The sequence below is a fragment of the Convolutriloba macropyga genome, chromosome 4 (assembly GCF_964194025.1).
Source record: "Convolutriloba macropyga chromosome 4, txConMacr16.3, whole genome shotgun sequence".
Taxonomy (NCBI): Eukaryota; Metazoa; Xenacoelomorpha; order Acoela; family Convolutidae; genus Convolutriloba; species Convolutriloba macropyga.
Window position 1 is genome coordinate 33,632,109 of NC_134471.1, and position 20,338 is coordinate 33,652,446.

General features: G+C 36.0%; 2 protein-coding genes across 3 annotated transcripts in view; one reads left to right on the forward strand and one right to left on the reverse strand.

The window, feature by feature from the left end:
- LOC142337630 (uncharacterized) overlaps positions 1–20,338 on the reverse strand; it is a 448,376-nt gene that overhangs the window by 171,112 nt on the left and 256,926 nt on the right. The gene's annotated exons all lie outside the window — the stretch shown is intronic.
- Positions 7,531–8,988, forward strand: LOC142338056 (uncharacterized). Its single transcript, XM_075387689.1, has one exon. The coding sequence runs from the start codon at positions 7,531–7,533 to the stop codon at positions 8,986–8,988; it is 1,458 nt and encodes a 485-aa protein (XP_075243804.1).

A 20,338-nucleotide genomic window follows, 5' to 3' on the forward strand; every position in this document is an offset into this window, starting at 1 on the left:
ACTAAACACATTAACTTTTACTTAACTACAAAGCAGATGGGGCCTGTCGTTCATCGGACTACGTAACCAACCGACGAAAAAAGAAGAAAAGGGGGCAGAGTTCTAAAACCCACTGGAATTTTTGAAACCAAATAACATCAAAGGTCATAAGAGCCATCAGCTTACAACTTAGAAAACAATTTATATTCATATGTACCCAGGTTGAGGTCCCAGGCGGAAGGTCGATATGTCCAGACCGAGATAAACGCATGTTAGACTAAGCCATAAGACTACAAATAACAGAGGCAAGGCTCAAGAATTCACAAATAGTTCACGAAAACACAGTTTTGAAGACGTTAAAAAGGAAGCCATTAGGTGAAAAGATTATACATGATCACTTGGGCTTCATTTGAAAATCAAAATGACTTGTTCTCTTTAACGACACTGCGTGAAAAGACAACAAAAAGAACCACCATAATAACCAGTATCATTTTATAATAAAAACTTGTAGTGTCAGACTTATGAGGTCAAAACATAAACTAGAAGAAAGTTCTGCTTGCTCCACCAGAACGAAATTGCATCAGTCAGAAACGATACTAAGTTACAAGATAATATAAAAACAACAACAAAAAAAGCAAAACTGAAAATTCTAGCAATACTTTTGACAGACAGTAATTTCAGAATCATTAAATCCATTAGCTTCAACTGCAGATGTTAAAGAAAAGAATTTCTCATATACATCCAGAGGAAGGTGTTAAGGCCTGTTATTAGTCAGAATATACCATACAATTTCAATAAGATCATCAAAACAAGCCAAAATGGAGAAGTCGATTTTAAATTGCAAAAGAAATGGTCGAAGACAATAAAAAGTAAGCTATACACTGAAAAGTTATATTTGTTTAAACTCTCTAAATTTGTTCAAATGGGTTTCCTTTCAACTCCAAAAAAATTTTCCTTGATGTTGCTACAAGAGATCAAAGAAAATAACAAAGACAGGAATGTCTAATAAAAGCAAAAAAATTTCATGAAATTAACGAAAACCTGGCAAAGTTTTTATACCAGTACTCAAGTTTCTTACTGTAAGAAGAAATGAATATCCCTAATCTGGGTAAAAAAGATTGTGTCAGCGGTTTTTAAATCTGTGTTTCTGCCAAATTTTGTGAAAATGCGCTAATGAAGCATAATTGGTTGCAGTTTTCATGAAAAAAAACGCTAATTTTTCAAAACTTACACCAAATTTAGCAATTAAAGTCAGATCAAACAATTCAGCAACCATCCTCTTTCTGCAAATTTTAAACCAAGTGCACAGTTGTCATACCAATTAAAAATTATTTTGATTAAAAAAAGGATAAACGTGAGTAAAAATCATGGAAATCAGTAGATTGTTCACAAAACTTTAAACGTCGATAAATCTTTGGAAAAAACAATATGCAATCTGTTTATTTGATATTATACAACTGACGGGCTTTCTAATGACACCACTCACAATTCTTACGATCAATATACTGATCGCCCCAAAATTGACTGCAAAAAACCAGTTGACAGTTGAGCATATAGTCCCCCCTAAAGTGGGGTCGTAACAATAATCAATTGTTCTTCCATGCAATGTAAGTACCGGTGATCAGGAGGAAATCAGTATCGAATATCATCAATAATCGTGTTTCCAGACCGATTGAATGATTTGCATCAGTAATTAGAACAAAGTTTAGAATTTGTCTTCCTCTTAAGAAACTGTCGCAAACAGATCAGTAGATCTAAAAAGTGCTCTCGTTGATGCAGTTAATGATTATTATATTGTTAGTTGAAGTGTAGTTTTTGTATATATGGATAAAATATAAGCGGAAGATAATTTGTTTGTTTTAGCAAAGTACCCGCAACTTTTAGCGGTGATTTGCTAACTTTTTCTCCACAACCTTAATTAAAATATGCTGTTTTAATTAGTCATTGGTTTTCACAGCGCTGATTTCATTAATTGTTTAAAATTAGCAGTACTTAAAAAGTATCGCTAAATCCATAGACATTGGCTTTAACCACTGAAATTCGTTATTGCACCGTTTATCTGTTAAAAAATCATTTTTTGCCAGATTTTATTAGATTTCAGAAGATCTGCCGGTGTTTTTGTAGGATTTGTGCTTTGAAGCATTGAATTTTTGATTGTTTTTTTGAAGCATCATTTTTGATTCTCTCCCAACCTCCCCCCCTCTTAGTGGGTGAATCTTCTTTGCACACCCTCAGCCGCACTGCATTGTATTTGCAATAATTTACTATGTAATGGAACGTGCTCTGGGGGGAGGGGCACAAATGGAAAAAATCCGATATTTTTTTCACTACAATCAACCTCGAATATTGTATCAGTTTTTAGAGTTTACACTCAAATTGAATAACATGCAAACTTTTGATAGATTCCATAATATTATTGAAACCGCAACAACTTCTAAAATTCATTTGGAATGACATAACTCATTGCAAGAAAAATTTCACGTTGTTATCATAAAGATTTTTTCAGCAACCCTTCCGATCTACCTGTGTCTGAAACAGTGTTTTCTACAATGTCTCAAGAATCAGTGCTTCAACAACAACAAGACTTTGCTAAAATAACCGAGTTGGATGGATCAATTGGAGCAACGAAAAATTTATTCGATTTTCTTGTGTTCAAACTTGCTAGTGAAAGCTTCATGGTTAGACTACAACACCCCCTCCCCCCCCCCCCCCCCCACACACACACAATTGAATAGCAATATATTATAAACAATGACGATGAACATCTCGCACGATGATCATTCGAGACCACACTTCCTCCTGCATTTTTCCCCAGGGTCCTGCAAAATTCTTATGCAAAATTGAGCAAAATTGTTTTAAGGCTAATCATCATCACGTTGCAAACAGAACTTTTTATCGAATGAATTTGCTCGAAAAAGACACTGTTTTTAACGTTTTAATTTCGAGACCATTTTATGAATCCTTATCCCACCAATTAAGAGGCGAGTCGGCTTTGAGAAATGTGTCACCCATGAGCGGGGGCAATCTATACTGATAAGTTTTTGTCCAATCCCAACGACACTGTTGCCCTTGGTTACAGTATCCAATTGCCTCAATAGTGAGCATCGTCCGAAATATATCGATAGAAAATTTTATTGGTTATCAGTTTCAGAAATTTCTCCCGCAATAATATTTGAGGAATCAGAAGACAGTTTCGCAACTACTAATATCGCGGTTCGCAAGATCATGTCGGAATTATTTCTTAGAGTTTACTAGATAATTTTTTCCTCGAGAAAGAAAAAAGAATTTCATGCTTTTTGTCGTAGTTGTCCACAATTAACATATTTCTTGTACAATATGAGAACTAAACAAATAGCGTTTTTTTTCACAATTGTCTACGAAAACCAAAAATACAAAATCTACTATTTTGAACGTTTTAATTGCCTCTTACATAATCCTGCGATATTAATTTACCTGTTTATTACAGCTAGCTATAGCTCAAACCTGAGAATGTTTGCGCACAGTTGCTATACGATATCCTTCCAAGTAAATTCAAAACAAAGAATTAGACACAGAACAAAGGATGATATTTCAAACTTTATGGAACGGAAACTGTGGCATTTTATATCGATTGATTTATTTCTAATTTTTGATAAGATATAATGCAGATAAAAAACGACAAAGAACTTAAGCTAACAATTTACAAAATTTAATGAAATCTCATTTGAATTTTGTACATAGCTCATCCTTTAGGAACTTTGTTCCATAGAGAGAAAGTTTCAGAATATCAAAACTAACAGTTTTTTTCAATCGGTCAATTTATTTTAGCTTGTCATCAATACATCATTGATGCCCAATTAATTAGAGAACATCTATGCACTATTATGGATCTTTGCCCGAAACAGACCTTCAATGGTTAAGAGAAGAAGTGTCAAAACAAAAGGAAGCAAAGAAAAGCAGTCGAATTTCAACACACAAAAAACTAAAAAAACTGAGAACTGATTTATTTATCTTAAACGCCTGTATCATCATTATTAATTCAAATAAGCAAAATGATTTCCTGAGTATACTTAAGGCGGTCAATGTGACATTCCAGGTTAGGTTTTCAGGTAGGTTCCTCTGGTGGTATACGGTAGGTTTCAGTGGTATCCGGTAGGTTATTGAGTAGGTTTCAGTTAGGTTGCCCTTAGGTCCAGGTAGGTATTTGGTAGGTTTTAGGTGTTCAGCTAGTTTTTTTTTCAGGTAGTTTTCAATTTGGTCTCTGGTTAGGTTTCAGGTAGGTATCTAGTAGGTTTTTAGGTATTCAGGTAGGTTTACGAGGTAGGTTTTGCAGGTTCTAACAGACTTGCTGAAAAAATTTCGTAGCGCTTCGAAGAAAGAAGCTGTCTTTGTTAGACCGGTGAAATTCAATGGTTTTTACTAGAACTGGAAAATCCACAGGAAGTAACAACCAAACAATGATCTCCTCAAATTCGCAGACACAATACTCAGACGACAACACCGAAAGTCACGAGCAGGTCTCCGAAGATCCCCATTTAAAACGTCTGACCAACATAAAGTTGATGTACGAAAGTGAAATCGAGTCGTGCATCGAAATTATTACATCCGGCATCGACTGCGGCGAGGACTCAGAAACAGTTGAGGAAACTCTCCTTGAAATCAAGGAACTTCAGGAGAAGTACGAACTTACAATTCAAGAACTTTTAGACAAAGCACCATCATCTGATGCAGAAACTCTATGCTCTCATTTGAGCAAACTCAAATTCAAGATACGGAAGATTACTTCCGCATACCGAAAATACAAAAAGGAACTTGTGTCTGCAACACAAAGCAACCAAACAAATAACATCCCGAGGGTGACCTTTGACAACAGCAGTTATCAAACTCATACTGAGGCATCCCTAACGACCAACATTTTCTCAGCACCCGCTGAATACAGTTCTTACAGTGAATCCTTCCTTAACAATGCTGCACCCAGTAGCTTAATGGGAGATTCAAACACAATTTTGCCGCCGGCAAATTTGTCGCAACAACTCACCACCACATCTGCTGACGTATCAGGCACCAGCACCATCAACAATGCCTTGTCTGAAGTTACCTCTGGTGGCTTCAATTCCACTTCCGCAAAAATCGACGGCGCATTTCCCTCATTCCATGTTTCTCATCAGGCGGCCCAAACTTCTTCTTTAAATCCGCCAATCAGAACTTCGCAACCATCCTTTACACTTCCAACAGTTGGTATTGTGCCTCAGACTCCTACCTCAATGTCTTCTTGTTTTCAGAAATCGGTTCCGAAGTTACAGGCAACAAAGTTTGATGGAGATCCATTAAGTTGGTTAAAGTGGTTCAGTGTGTTTCAAGCAATAATTGATCGTTCTCCAATGTCCTCTGCAGAAAAAATGATTCATCTGCAATCGCTCCTGATTGGAGAAGCAAAAGCACTGGTTGACGGCTATGGCTGCAATGGCAGTCTGTACGCACCCGCTTTAGCACGTCTGGAAGAACATTTTGGTAATCCGAACAGGATTGTCAATGCCTTCCTCGAAAAACTGTCACATTTTAGACCCCCTAACCTGTCAATCCCAGACAGTTATACGCAGTTCTCTGCTTTCCTTTTAACCCTTGTGGACACATTTCATCAACTTGGATTCAACCATGACATACATTCCACTACAAATGTCAATCAAGCCTTAAACAAGCTTCCAACACCAGTCCGCTTGGAATGGAATAAGCACGTTTTGGAAAGAAGTTTACTTCAACCATCTCTGAGAGAGCTTTCGGAGTGGCTTCTAATCTATGCAAAGGCTTGCAGAGATTTACCCACCTCTTGTGCATCAGCTCAACCTCCAAGCACTCTTTCAAAGGCTTCTAACCATCTTTGGAAGCAATCGAATCAGCAAACCCAATTCAACCGTCCGTCCAACAGATCACACCAGGATCAACGCACAAACCCGTCAAATACCTTTCAACCAAGCTCTGCGAAAAGTGTCGTTTGTCCAAACAACGGTAGCTGTCAGTATTTATACAAATGTTCTCATTTCCAAGATCTGTCTCCACTCGATAGACGAGAACACGTAAAAAAATTGAAACTATGTTTCAACTGTTTTGGTAGTCACCATGTACAACAATGCACATCAAAAAATGTTTGTCGCTCTGCAGACTGCGGCAAAAAGCACCACACAATGCTCCATGAAAGCTTCATTGCAAAAAATCAAGCAATCCGACCTTCTTCAACAGTTAAATCGGTTCAACTGCATTGTGCAGGTCAAGTTGCTTTCTTACCAGTTCATTTGTCTAACGGGGAGAAAACGTTTGAGACATATGCTTATCTTGACAACGGAAGTTGCCAGAGCCTCCTCCTCCAATCCGCAGCTCTGATTCTAGGTATTGATATGAACACTTTTGGCAAGATGCCTATTAGTGGCTACCACACAACAAAAGAAATAGATTGTTCTCTAGTGTCTTTAAAAATTAAACCTTATCAGTCTAATAAGACACCAATCCTTGTAAACGAAGTCTTGGCAGTACCCGATTTGAATATGAACCCTCTTAGCACTAATGAGCTGAAAAAGCTTTGCAGGAAATTTGAACATCTCAATCACATTTCGTTCCCTAATGTTGATGAAAATAAAGTCTCAATAATCATCGGCATCGACAATTTGGAACTGATCCATTACAGTAAGGTGATTAAAGGCCCAAAAAACACGCCCTGGGCTGTAGAAACTCCTCTAGGATGGACATGTGCAGGTAAAACTAGCGTCACAGCAGACGAACAGAATCCAGTGTTCAAAACACAAATCAACTCTCATCATCATCTAGACAATGAACTTTTCACAAAAGTACAACAGTGGATGAAAATTGAGAACTACGGTATAGCTTCATCAAAAAGGGCTATGTCTAAAAATGATGAAAAAGCTCTGCAAATCCTTGAGTCGACTACAAACTTTTCCGATGGTCACTACGAAATAGGCCTTCTTTGGAAGGAAAACGCCAATTTACCAAACCACAGATGGCTAGCAGAAAAACAGTTAAAGCAATTAAACAAAAAACTCTCAACAAAACCAGATCTACAAAGTAAGTACGAGGAGACGCTCCAAAAAGATCTTCAAAATGGTTATGTTGTCAAAGTTGATCCAGCTACAGACAAAGAAACAGCATGTTCTTATCTTCCTCATCATCCTGTTTCAAATGAAAACAAACCCTGAAAAATCAGGAGAGTCACCAATGCATCCAGTGTTTTTCAAGGTCAATCCTTGAATTCAAACCTTTTGAAGGGACCCGATTTGTTGAGTAATCATGTGGGAGTCATATTAAGATTCCGCGAGCAACAAGTGGCAATTTCAGCAGACATTGAGCAAAATGTTTATGCAAATTAAAGTTGCTCCCTCTGATCGTGCGTTTCTTCGGTTTCTCTGGAATCACAATGGCAAAATCGAAGAGTATCAATACACACGTCATATCTTCGGCGCAACATCTTCCCCATGCATAGCGTCCTACGCTCTTCGTCGTTCAGCACGTGACAATCAGGACAAATTTCCTCAAGTTTTGCACGTCATTGAGCGTAATGTTTACATGGATGACCTATATATCTCGACAGCAGACGTTGAAAGTGCTGTAAACGTTATGAACAGCACCAAAGAGTGTCTTTCACTTGGTGGTTTCAACCTCACAAAGTGGAACTCTAATTCAGACGAGTTCTTGAAAAACGTCGCAAACGAAAATCTTTTGAAGCCTGATCTACCATCACCTCAACCTCAAAAAGTTTTGGGTTTACCGTGGAAAGCGAGCACGGACGAGTACATAATTGACAAAAGGCTTTTCAAAAGGTTCCCCAATGATCAATTCACAATACAGAGGAAACTTTTGAAGTTCGTCGCTTCAATTTTTGATCCCCTTGGCGTTATAGCCCCTTTAACAATCAGAGTGAGGAAAATATTGCAAGCGATTTGGAATAAAGGTCCACAATGGGACGCACCTCAGGACGTTCAGCAGTTCCCAGACTTTCTCCAATTCAAAAACGAACTTCCAAGTTATCAGAATATCAGCATTCCACGTGCTCTCTTCCGTAGAAACACGAAAATTCAGTCAACAGCTCTTCACACGTTCACAGACGCTTCAGAGTATGCTCTATCAGCAGTGTCTTATCTAAGAACTGAGTACGTTGATAAAACAGTTGATGTAGTGTTCATGATGGGCAAAGCCAGAGTAGCTCCGATCAAGAGGATGACTATTCCAAATCTGGAGTTGCAAGCGGCAGTGTATGGCGCGCAATTAGCTCAGTTTATCAAAGAACAGCAAGATTTGGAAATCGGAAATTACTTTTTCTGGTCCGATAGTACAACTGTACTCCATTGGTTGAGAACTCCAGAAATGCGGCATCGAATTTTCTTTGCCAATAGACTAGCGAAGATTCTCGACGTTTCTTCATCTCTCAATTGGCGCTACATCGCTTCTTCTGATAATCCCGCTGATGACGGCTCAAGAGGCTATGAGGTTCGACAGATGAATGCAACTTCTCGTTGGTTGAGTGGACCATCATTTCTCCGCTCCGAAGAAAAAGAGTGGCCTTGTCAAGATCTCTTGAAGCAAAACCCACTGGTATTCTCAATACAGCCAATGGAAGCCCCTAAACCGTCAACTGAAAGGTGTGTAATAGATATTACACGTTTTAGCAACTGGAATCGGTTGATAAGAGTGACTGCGTACTGCTTCTTTTTCCGCGACCTTTGCAAGAAGCGAAGCAAACATTTGGCTCTCTCTCATCATATTTTTGCGTACAGGTATTTGATCCAGGTATCGCAGATTGAAAATTTTGCAGACGAAATATCTGCTCTACGTAAGGGAAAGGAAATTTCAGCATCAAGTCGTTTGAAAGACCTTTGTCCGTATGTTGACAATAATGATCAGCTCCGCGCCAAAGGTCGGTTGTCCAAGGCAATGGTTTTAGAGACTGACTGCCCGACACTCAATCATTCTGGATGGTCTAAACCCAATTGTGAAGCTGCTCATCAAAAATTTTCACCTTACTAACACTCACTCAGGAGTTGAACAAACGCGCTGCCTCCTTATGCAATACTATTGGATTTTGAAATGCCGAGCTGTCGTTAGGCAGACAGTCCGCCAATGCATTCCTTGTCGGCGAATGATACAGGAAATCCAGCAACCTCAAATGTCTGATCTACCATGCGAGCGGTTACCAAGTGAGCACCACTTTGTCTTTGCGACGACAGGACTCGAACTCGTAGGTCCTTTCCCCGTATCTCAATGCGGCAGACACGCTACACGCTACGTAATTCTGTTCACCTGCTTGGTGGTACGAGCAGTTCACCTGGAGATAGCAGAAAACCTGTCTACAGACTCAACAATGAATTGCATCCGCAGATTCATTAGTCGCCGCGGAAAGCCAAAAAAAATTCTCTCCGACAACGGGAAATCTTTTGTCAGCTCTTGTTCGGAACTAAAGAAAGGTATCGAAGCACTCAGAGCATCAAAGGAATTTGCCTCAAAACTCCATATTCTTGATATTGAAATTGAATGGAAGTTTAATCCTCCCCTTGCACCACATTTTGGTGGCAGTTGGGAAAGGTTAATTCAGGTGTTCAAATTTTCTTTGTACAAGGTCATTGGATCAAGAACACTAACACATGAAACGTTGTCTACCTTCACTTGCGAAATAGAATCTAACATGAACTCTCGTCCCCTCACATACACTTCGAGTGGCATTAATGATCCACTTCCCCTAACACCAAACCATTTTCTTTTGGGCAGACCCACTGTTAATTTTCCCCCTGGTGTTTTTTCCGAGAGAAAGATTACAATCTCAAAGTCTTGGAGAACTTCACAACACTTGGCCGAAAACTTCTGGAACAGATTTCTTAGAGAATATATCCCAAACCAGCAGAAACGTTCGAAATGGACTAAAGGTTGTCCGAATTTACAAGTAGGCGATCTAGTTTGGGTTTTAGAGGATTTCACGCCTTGAGGTCTTTGGCCACTGGCCAAAATCATTGAAGTATATCCTAGTTCGGACCAAATTGTCAGATCCGTTAAACTAAAAACCGCATTTGGGGAAAAAATTCGCCCTGTTGTTAAATTAAGCAAAGTTCTAGCTGACTAATTTTTATCATTGATTCAAACACTAATTTACAAGGTTCGCCTCTTTGTAAGTTCTGGTATTAGGAAAAGAACAATTTTTCCATGACAATTTGTACTCAAATTCTGCTTTTTCTGCGCGGGTAGAAAAATTGCTACACCGTAGCAACCTGTTACTCCCCTCAGAGCATTCGGACATCTATATTTTGACCTCCTCATTAAATTTTCTGCGGACCCGCAGTTTTGCGAAATGTTTACTTTATTTTTTTTTGCGTTTATCGGTTTATTACGCTTTTTAACCGCTTATTCTCACGTACTTCGTTTATCTTCGCGAAAACGTTCATTGAAATCCGTAAGTTGATTTTCTTGCGTAACGTCAGTTATTCGTTTATCTCGAAGCTTGTTTCTTTGTTAATGGGTCACCAAGTTTGCATTTTCAACCAGGAATTGTCTTTAATTTTATGGACTTACTTTACTATTCTTTGCCATCCTGCAAATGGGGCCGGCTATGTCATCAATACAGCATTGATGCCCAATTAATTAGAGAACATCTATGCACTATTATGGGTCTTTGCCCGAAACAGACCTTCAATGGTTAAGAGAAGAAGTGTCAAAACAAAAGGAAGCAAAGAAAAGCAGTCGAATTTCAACACACAAAAAACTAAAAAACTGAGAACTGATTTATTTATCTTAAACGCTTGTATCATCATTATTAATTCAAATAAGCAAAATGATTTCCTGAGTATACTTAAGGCGGTCAATGTGACATAGCTGTATAATCACTACAATGATTTACGGAAACAAGACTCAGTAACAAGGTGCTCACCGTACTGCGCTTAGCATAATTAGTGAGATTTGATTGGTTTTTGTTAGTTTTTCAAGCTCTATTTATACTGCTAATTACGTTGTTTTACGATTCAAAATTGCATCTTTGATTGGCTGTAGATAGTGATGATGAAACAACCTGAACAGGTTTCATTATCGCCAATTTTTCAGGGAAAATTTGATTGGATATGAACATCGTTAGACTTAAGTATGCAAACCTTACAGAATCTGATGCAATACTAAAGTTAATTTCGTATTTTCTGCATACGTGGCATTACTGATTTGGTGAAGGTTAGGAAATTTGAGATTGAGTTCTAGTTTGACTTCATGTATAACTTTCACGAATTAATAATAGTTACTGACTAAGTGTAATGACAAAAATGAGCAAATCATATTGATTTTGACTGATTGGAGCGTTAAATTTTGTTTGTCGCGCTATTCTAACTCAACCGTTTAATTTGCCCTGGAGTGAGTTTGTTCAATTGTTAAGCTTAGTTCCAACATCACCAATCCTGTTGCCATCAAGAAAACTTATTTTCTGTTTTGTGGTACAGATACAAACTTCACCTGCTTGTCTTTTCTAGACATCATCTTTCGAACTTCTGCTGATCATGCCAAACTTTCGGACCTTTTGATAGTCTCCATGATTAAACCCTTTCTGCACTACACTCGTTTGTCACTGTCTTAGATCATCCAAACAATATTGCATTGTAAGCTTAACAATACATATACGTCATTGGTGACTGATCGGTTCCCTTACCTTGCATGCATGGATTTCTTGCAATTTCATAACAACCTTTTTCATAATCTTGTAAACGGAGCTACTGCAAGCGAGTTGAACGTCCATTTGTTCACTTGCTGAATCAGATGTTATTCATCTCTGTTCAACGTCGCAAAGCACTCTGCAACTTCTCGTTCTGTACCATTGAAATTGGTCCCATTGTCGCTCACTGTGCATAGCTTACCTCCCTGTCTTTTCATTGAAAAGTTTTCGATCTGTTTTATGTTAATTAAAGAACAGACCAATTCAAATCAAAGCTCACTGGTGATAGGTACAAAAGGCTTCATAAGCATTTCCAAATTAACGTATTGAAATTTTTCACTCGAAAGCTTATAATCGCTTTGCTTTTTTCAGATGTTTGATTTAAAAAAGACACAGTGCCAGAGAGAAAAATGTTTTTCTATCTATCAAATTAAAATTGAAGGTTTTGGTGGCTTTGCGCTGTAGACTATAAATTTTTGGCTTTGACATTGATAGATTTCGCGTTTTTTTGGTGTTTTGACGTTTTTCCATTTTTTAAAATTTTTCTAGTTTTGTCACCCTATCACGTTATTGACAGCTCGCATATCACATCATAGGACTTCAGAATAAAACAAATTTGAACATATCAAAATCTTCAAAATTATTGATTTTGTCTTTTAAGTAGTGTGAAATTTCCTGGATAAAGACAGGTCTATTGGCTTTTTATAGCAAAATGAATGAGCTTCTATGTTGATTTGGGTAGATAGCTGATGGCTTTCATGACTTTGAGACAAATGTTTCAAAAATAAAATGTTAACATATTTTATTTAAAAATTTATTTTTTTGGAATATTTGTTGTCTAGTCGCGTTACTTACAGGCCCAATTTGACATTAGTGGCATAACAGGGAGACGCAAGTAGACAACATCATTTTTTTGAAGAGATTGTTTTGACTCTACTAGCTAGACACAGTAATTTTCGCAAAAAGAAGTAAAATATTTTGATTTTGCCTATTTCTGACGCAAGACGTATTCTGAATAAATAATGGTATTAAGGGTTTCATTTGGACAAATAAAAAAACTTGTTTAGCTGTTTCATTTGGTAGCTAATGGTTTCTATGACTTTGAAGATAATTGTTTTTGATAAATACAAAATTATTCTCAATTTTCTTTTTCTCTTTTTGTATACTTTTTACCTAGACTCAATAAGGAGAAGTCGCATATAACATTAATGCTGCTCATGAAAAGTGCAATCAAACATTTATTGAGTGGCAAAAGATGGCTTCACGGCTTCGATAGCGTTTTGTCGCATGTTTCAGTTAACTTGTGTTTGTTGTCTCAATTTGTTGTTCTTTTCATAAGCGCATGAAAAATTGAATAATGGCAGGTTTTAATTCCCTCATATTGAGGCACAGGTCTTCATAAATCTGTTGGTTTTTTCCTCTTGATTTCTTATGGCTTTAATTATTTTGAAATTAACTGATTTTAAAAATAAATTGAAATTTTTAATTTTGTTATTTTTTGTCTAGTTTTTTCCGAGCCTTATTATGGATTAGTCTTATATTTTTTCTAGTGAAACACATTATTTTTACTTTCAGTTATATCTGACGCTATTGTGACGTTATGTTTGACTTTGTTGTTTGTCTTGACTCGTTTTCTTAAAAATGGCAGATCTCATCAATCTAATGCAGCTTCTTTACTCCACTGAGTTATTTTCATTGGGGGCAATCTGTTTTTCAAACACCATTTTTTTGAAAGATACTTGAAGTTTTGTGTGATTTGATAGACAATTATGCCAAAAATGTGGATGAGCGGGGTCGCAACTTTGTGTGCGAACGCACATTACCGAGCCTCCTTGTCTTGTTTTAAATTTGAATAGTGTTTTAAGCCAAGAAAATATTACCTTGCAAAAACAGAAGTCTTGATTTTTTCAAAGCTATATATTTTTCCTTACATGCAAGATTCCCATGACCGGGTGAAGCAACCAAGGTCTAGGGTTTTCTCTGAAACAACTTTTTCGCTTTTCTGGTCTTAAAACTTTATTGCCAATAAAACACGAAATCGAACCCAGCACAGGAACTGCTGGAATAGTATATAGTCTAATATTACAATGTTTCAAAACACAAAGGTGACAGGTACCTTTAAAAGTGACTAATTTTACTAAAAAAGTCGTTACTGGGAGAAGTCTGCAATGAGGCCTGGAAAGATCATGCAAGTATCTTAGCATCTGTTTGCACTGGCTTGCAAGACTCCTTCAAAGATGAGTTTTTCAGTTGATCTAACACTCGACTGCTTTATGATGAACGTTTTAAAGTGTGTAACCTGATTTCAAAGTATGTTTTAGGGTCCGCTGTGCCTGGTGACAATTGTAATGAATCTCTATTTCATCTTGACTGTTTTCTTCAACAAGGAAATCTTGTTGAAAGATTACTGGCTGATCATGTTTCAAAGCAGCCTTGACATGTCACTCACTGGGTTGCTGGGGTTTCTGTACTATTTTGTAAGCACTTGGTCTGCTCTTATGTTCTTTTGCGCACACGGCGGATTCTACGATGACAGTTTTCAGCAAAACGAGTAACAGCCACATTCGGCGTAAATTTTCAGCATTTTTCAGATGCAAAACGGCCTAATTATACGTTGGCGTCCCAAATTTGATTTTCGTCTTGTTGACTGAAAAGTATGATACTTCCCTTAACAAAATTGCTCCTAATTTAGAGATACGTAAGGATCTTATTAGGACACATATCTTTATATTAGTGATTGCGCGCCTTGAATAAAGGGTTACATTTTAAAAGAGTAGATTAATAACTAACAGATTCATAATATTTATGTGCTACCAGTAAATAATCAAACGATCAAAATTGTAATCTTTATGGCCAATGAAAGTCATTTTTGCAGCCAAGCTATGTATGATCTCTTGCATTACATAGCAAAGCTCTAAATTGATTTTTATGATTTTATTTTTATTTGGTGTTTCGCGGAAGCTCAAAAGGCAAAACGAACGGCTGCACAATTTTTCGTTTGAATTAATAAGGTAATTTTGCCAATAATGTAATTTCAACATTTTAAGCGCTTGAATCGGTTCCAGAGAAAAATTTAATAGCAGTTGTTAATTCCACAGGTCCTAACTTTTCAATGTGCGTCCAATATGATTAAAATTTGCTGTAAATGGATTAAAAGGAATTTTCTCAACTTCTTTTTTTCCGAGGAGTTATGGAGGATCAAAATATTTGTGATGAAATGATGTTTGACGTAATTTTGTTCACTCATAGCATCATTTTTGCTCCATTTTTGTATAGATTTTTTATATTTCGGAATCAAATTGTTTATTCAAAAGTTACTTTTTTCGCTAATACTTGGAAAAATTACGTGTTCTTAATAGACGATCAGCGATAAAAAAGTTTTTTTTATTGTTTTCTATCAAAAGTGTCCAAATTGCTTTTTAAAAAAATTTAGCACACTTTTTTTGCTTTTTTAATTCAATTACAGACTGTCAGTTTTTAAATCAAAATTCCATTAATGAGAAACCTCATTTACGTGCAGACGAGATCCAATGAACACCTATTTTGTTTTTAGGGAATAGCTTATGGTTTTATGGCTTGGACAAACAAAAATGATTTTCGTGAAATTGAACTAAGTTTTTCAGATTTTCCTACATTTTGCACTTTATTTGGTACTGTGTTTGAATCTCAATGAAAGAAAGCTCAATTTTTTCCTAACGTTAATTAAGTAAAAACTAACTAATGCTTTGAGTTGATACCTAATGGCTGATATGATTATGTTAATAACTTTTTGAGAAATATATAAGATGTTCTAAACTTTACTTCCTTTTTAAACTTATTTCTGAGAAATAAATTAACAACCCCTCCTCTCAAAACATGTCCTTTATATTTTTGCCGGCACCAGCAATAATGAGAGCGGTTTTTTCTTTTAATTGTTATCTCTATGACGTTGATACTACGAGTTCTTGTATAATTTCAAATTTTTTGCTCATATCATTGTTCATATCATTGTTCATATCATTGGTTCTACTTATGATGGTTTTTTTCGAATTAACACAGCTTTGAAAAGAACTAAGTTCAATATTGCTGACACAAAACCTTTAATTGAGCATAAACAATTTTTCAGCCCATTACTTATGGTTTTAATGTCTTCGACACTATCTTTTGACACATTCTCATTTCATTTTTTTCTCGTTCTTGTTTTTGTTGTTTTTTGAAGTCAAACAACATAACACATTTGACAGTTCTCACTGACTTCTTTTTGTGTAAAAATTTATCGCAAATGCTCACTGCCTAAAAAGTGACTTGTTTGAAATTTCTTTATAATTTTGATTCTTTTTTAGGTCTTGTCATACTACCACAAAAATGACATAACCACTTGGTGTGGAAAAAACCTCACAAATACAAATTTTTTTTGGATAGATTTTTAATGTCTTGGTTAATTTTCTTGCATTTTTATTTGAATTTTTATTTTTGGCCGGCACAAGTAGCATGCTTTGGGCCATGAGCAGTATTCCAATTACTGCCTGGTTTCAATATCTTTGTTTTAATGAAAAATCGAAATTTTTCCATCCTGGAAAATGATAGCTAATGGTGTTGAATACTAAACTATTTCTGTTTGCTAATGTTGTTTTTTACTTAATTCATTTTTACTCCTTTTCAAACATTTCAGAATTTTTGTGAACTTTGCCATTTATGTTCTTTTCGTCTACCTGAGTTTAAAAATCATCAATGGGAGGTCTCATTCAATTTCTTGAGATCAAAATTTTCGCTTACCTGTGATTTTTATGTTACAACCGATGTTTAATGACATGGACGACTGAGTTTTTCATGAAAGTTGTGAATAGTTAAGATGCATTTTTTTATTTGCGTTTAAATGTCTACCTTTTAAGAAAAGTTTCCAATGAATCTTCAGTTTTATACATACTAGCAAAAATTAAATATAATAAAGAGTTGAAATAATTATTCATAATTTTCAGTTGGTATCTAAGCTTTTAATACCTTCAATACTTAGCATTTTTGTAAATTGCTAGGAAATTTTACAGTATTTCTATTTGCGCGTTTATTTTGTAGTCTTGTCCAATATCTTAGTCTCATCAAGGATGGGTACTATTGGTTTTTTAAGGAATATTATGCAAGTTTGTCCCGATTTTGCTATTTTGATGCAAAAGATGTTTCTGACTTTTGAAATTTGTGAAAATTTCACTGTATTTTTCAAGTTCGCCCTTTTTTTGTTTTTGTCAACTTGTTTTCTAGTCCCATTAAGGAAAAATCATATCTGCTTTCTTGTTAAGGACAAGTGATTTTTTTTTGCTGGAGGTTTTATCTGATGGCATTTTGATTTTGCTACTTAGATAATGAATTGTTGCCGTAAGAAGTGTTTTTCTTTGTTGATTTCTTTTTTAAATTTTTTTTGGTCTTCCAACTGGCAAGGTTCGAGCGTTTTCAAGACGTTCATGAAATATTCGAAACACGCTGAAAAATTTACCCGGTGAACAAAATTCATATGGCTGTCAGCAAAAAACTTAAATTATTTATGGAAAAAATGTTGACCAAAGCCAACAATTTTACCCTTTCAACCATTACCAAAATTCCTATATCCAGGGGTGTAGAAATGATGTAATCTCTTCAAAAAAATACTTGAGTGTTGTTAACTCATTTAAAGACAAATTTTAGGGACACGTTTGTACTTAATAACGTCACTTGATTCTGAAGTAGAATCTTAAAACGTTTTTATTAAATTTGGCCTAACGTCTATGAAAACTTTGATAAAAATTTTTTGCCTAGTTGAGCTTAACAAAAGTTTCTTCTTCGCCTAATAGAGTTTTCACCTAATTAACCAGTCCCGGAACTGACTGCTTCTGCCCAAACCTACTCGAGTGAACAAAAATTGTTATCGCTAAAATTTTCAGCTGTAAAATATTGTGGACTCTGATGAAAATAGCAAATTTTCCTATTAATGAAGTTGTAATTAATCAAATAGATCTTTGTCAAGTTTTAGTCAGACCGCTGATTCTTTTTTTGTTATTTCTGTTACAGCTTACGTTAGCACATACTTTCACGGACATGTGTATTAAAAAGACGTTATTGTGCCGGCCCACTTTAGAGGGGGAAGAACTACATACACTCAAACGGTTTTTTAGTTCTGTCATTTTTGGCCAATCAATACACTCATCGTAGATAGTTGTGAGTAGTATCATTCGAAAGCATTTGTTTTTTCCTAACAGCTATCGAGGTCTTTGTCAACATTGAACTGATTTTCGTTCTTATTGTTCAAATTTTCCTTAGTTATTTGTAAATTTCCTTAGCAAATTTTGCCAATTTTGCTACAAAAATTATGTTAAAATTTGTAACGATAGTGTTGCTGGTTTTACGTCAAAAACCGAAACAATCTTTTTGAATTATTTGATACAATTTTTTGGCAAAAAAATCTGCGAAAAGTTTAAAAATTTGGCATTTTATCGCCAAAAACGGCACGAAATAAGATGCTTTAGCGAACTTTGTCTAAATTTACCGGATTTACACTCCTAAAAACGGCAGAAACAATCTTAATTAACTCCAAAGATAGCTACTTTTGGGTATAACATTTTCACCTTTGGGTCTTTTGAGAGTGTTCTTGAATTGAACAGTTGCCGGTTTTTTGTTCAATTAACTCGATAATTACAAAAACGCATCATTTATTTTTGATCCATTGTCTTATTTTTCAAATTATCCATTTTATCCAAAACATTTGGAGCCCTTACGTGTTCCTAATGGACGAATGGCAGAAGCAGGGCTTGTTTACGACTACTAGTCTTTTCTTAATGTCCAAAAAAAAACGTTTTTAAATCAGTCGGTGTTTTTGTTAAATCCTTTTTTGCATTTTCTGCTTTTTTCACGTTAATTGTAAAGATGGACGATTAAAATCAAGGCGTTTTAATAAAAAGAGAAGATGGATTAGTTAAAAGGTACAACAGAATCAATTCAAAGAAACCTATCTAGTTTCTTAGCCGAAAACTTCTGGCCAGTTTCACTTGAACTAAAAACACAAAGTTGTGATATCTTTGTAGATGGGTTATCAATCGTATTGCTAGTACTGTTTGAAATGGATAAGTTGAAGCCGCGGCACGAATCAGTATTCAAATCTGAGATTTGAATCCTCGGATTTTTAAACTAGAGGTGGAAGCCCGATGCATTTCCACTTCGAGAATTCAGCTTGGAAGATTGCTGCAATTCCACTGACAATTTACTTCAGACTCAAAACTAGAGGGTTAGAAAAACAAATGAGTCTGATTAATATTATGAGAAAAATGAAATGAGTAAAAATTGCTTGAAGTGAACAAACTGAAAAGACTCCCTTCAGACGGAGGTCAAATGTCATCAAATGAAATAGTGGCAGTCGTGAATATATCATGTCTAAACAGATGAATGTTAACAAGAATTAGCACACATTTGATTGATGTACCACATATCTAACGCTTTGACAAATTTGAGAACAAGAGAATTGAGAAAATATAAGATATTTAAACGAAATAGATATGATTATCAAAATATACTAATAAAAAAATATGCTAGTTATCATAGATAGCTATTGGTAAAGCATTGCAATTGCCTAGAATTAAATTACAACTTGTTAAACGTTTAACAAGATCAAACACAATTTGGTTAATAGTGACAGTAATTGCAATAGTGATAAATTTCCATACAATCTTTTTGAATTTTATGGAACTTATTAAAATTTTGAGATTAACTGGAAAGTTGTCACGAATGAGCGACAAGTTGAACACAAAACAAAATAATAAAAATTTTAGCACAAAAAATGACAAACGAAATTTGAATTTCCAGTTTGTCAACTTCTATAACGTTAAGAACTATATTATATCTGATTCTCCGCATCAAATACTGACTTGTTTATCTCGCGTTCGTACTTTAAGTAGTCATACTCTGGAGGCAAATTTGTTAATGGTCGAGAAATCGGATCGGGGGACTGACTAATGGGAGTTCAAAATTTGTCTCTTCTGCTTGTTGTTGTGTAGACTCGTCTAGGATAACTGTCGCAATCACGGGATTTTCAGTTCTCGGTCTGTTTGTCACCGGAATTGCCTCTGACTCGCTTATTGAGCAAACTGATCTTTCAAACCTGTAGTAGACTGGTGCCCTCCTAATGCGTTTACCCGTGGATGTCGACGGAGTAGAGATTGACGATGCTGCTGAAGTATTTGGGGTTACTGTATTATTGCCGCGATCGATGATTGTTGTGTTTTGTTTGGTTTTTGTGTCTTCATGGTCTCAGAAAGATTGTGATTAGTAGATGAGACTCTCGAGAGATTATCGTTATGTCTGTGTCTGACTTTTGTATCCCCTCTATATTTCTTCTTCAGTTCCTTTGAATGCTGCGCAATTTTCTCGTCTGTAGCTTTTCGTTGTTCCTAAAACGAAATTCTGGAACGCCAGCCTCATGTATCACATAAGTTGTGGAAGATGTTCTTATTACTGTGTTACCCGGTACAAAAGTCCACAAAGATCTTTTTATCGAGGATTTCGTCATCTTCTGGGTTAATTTGTGTTCGAGCAACTTTTCTGACCGAGGGATAGATACGTCAGCTCCCGGCGAACGATAGATCTCAACACTGATTAGTTTTTGTCACAGTTGTTTCGTCAACCTGCATCACTTGAACTCGATTCATCATTTCTTCAATCTTAATGTTGCTTCTGTCACCCGAGACCCACCCGTTGTTGTCC

Bases quoted from the DNA above. Each gene is read 5' to 3' on its own strand.
- LOC142338056 (XM_075387689.1), top strand. From the start codon at position 7,531: ATGGATGACCTATATATCTCGACAGCAGACGTTGAAAGTGCTGTAAAC.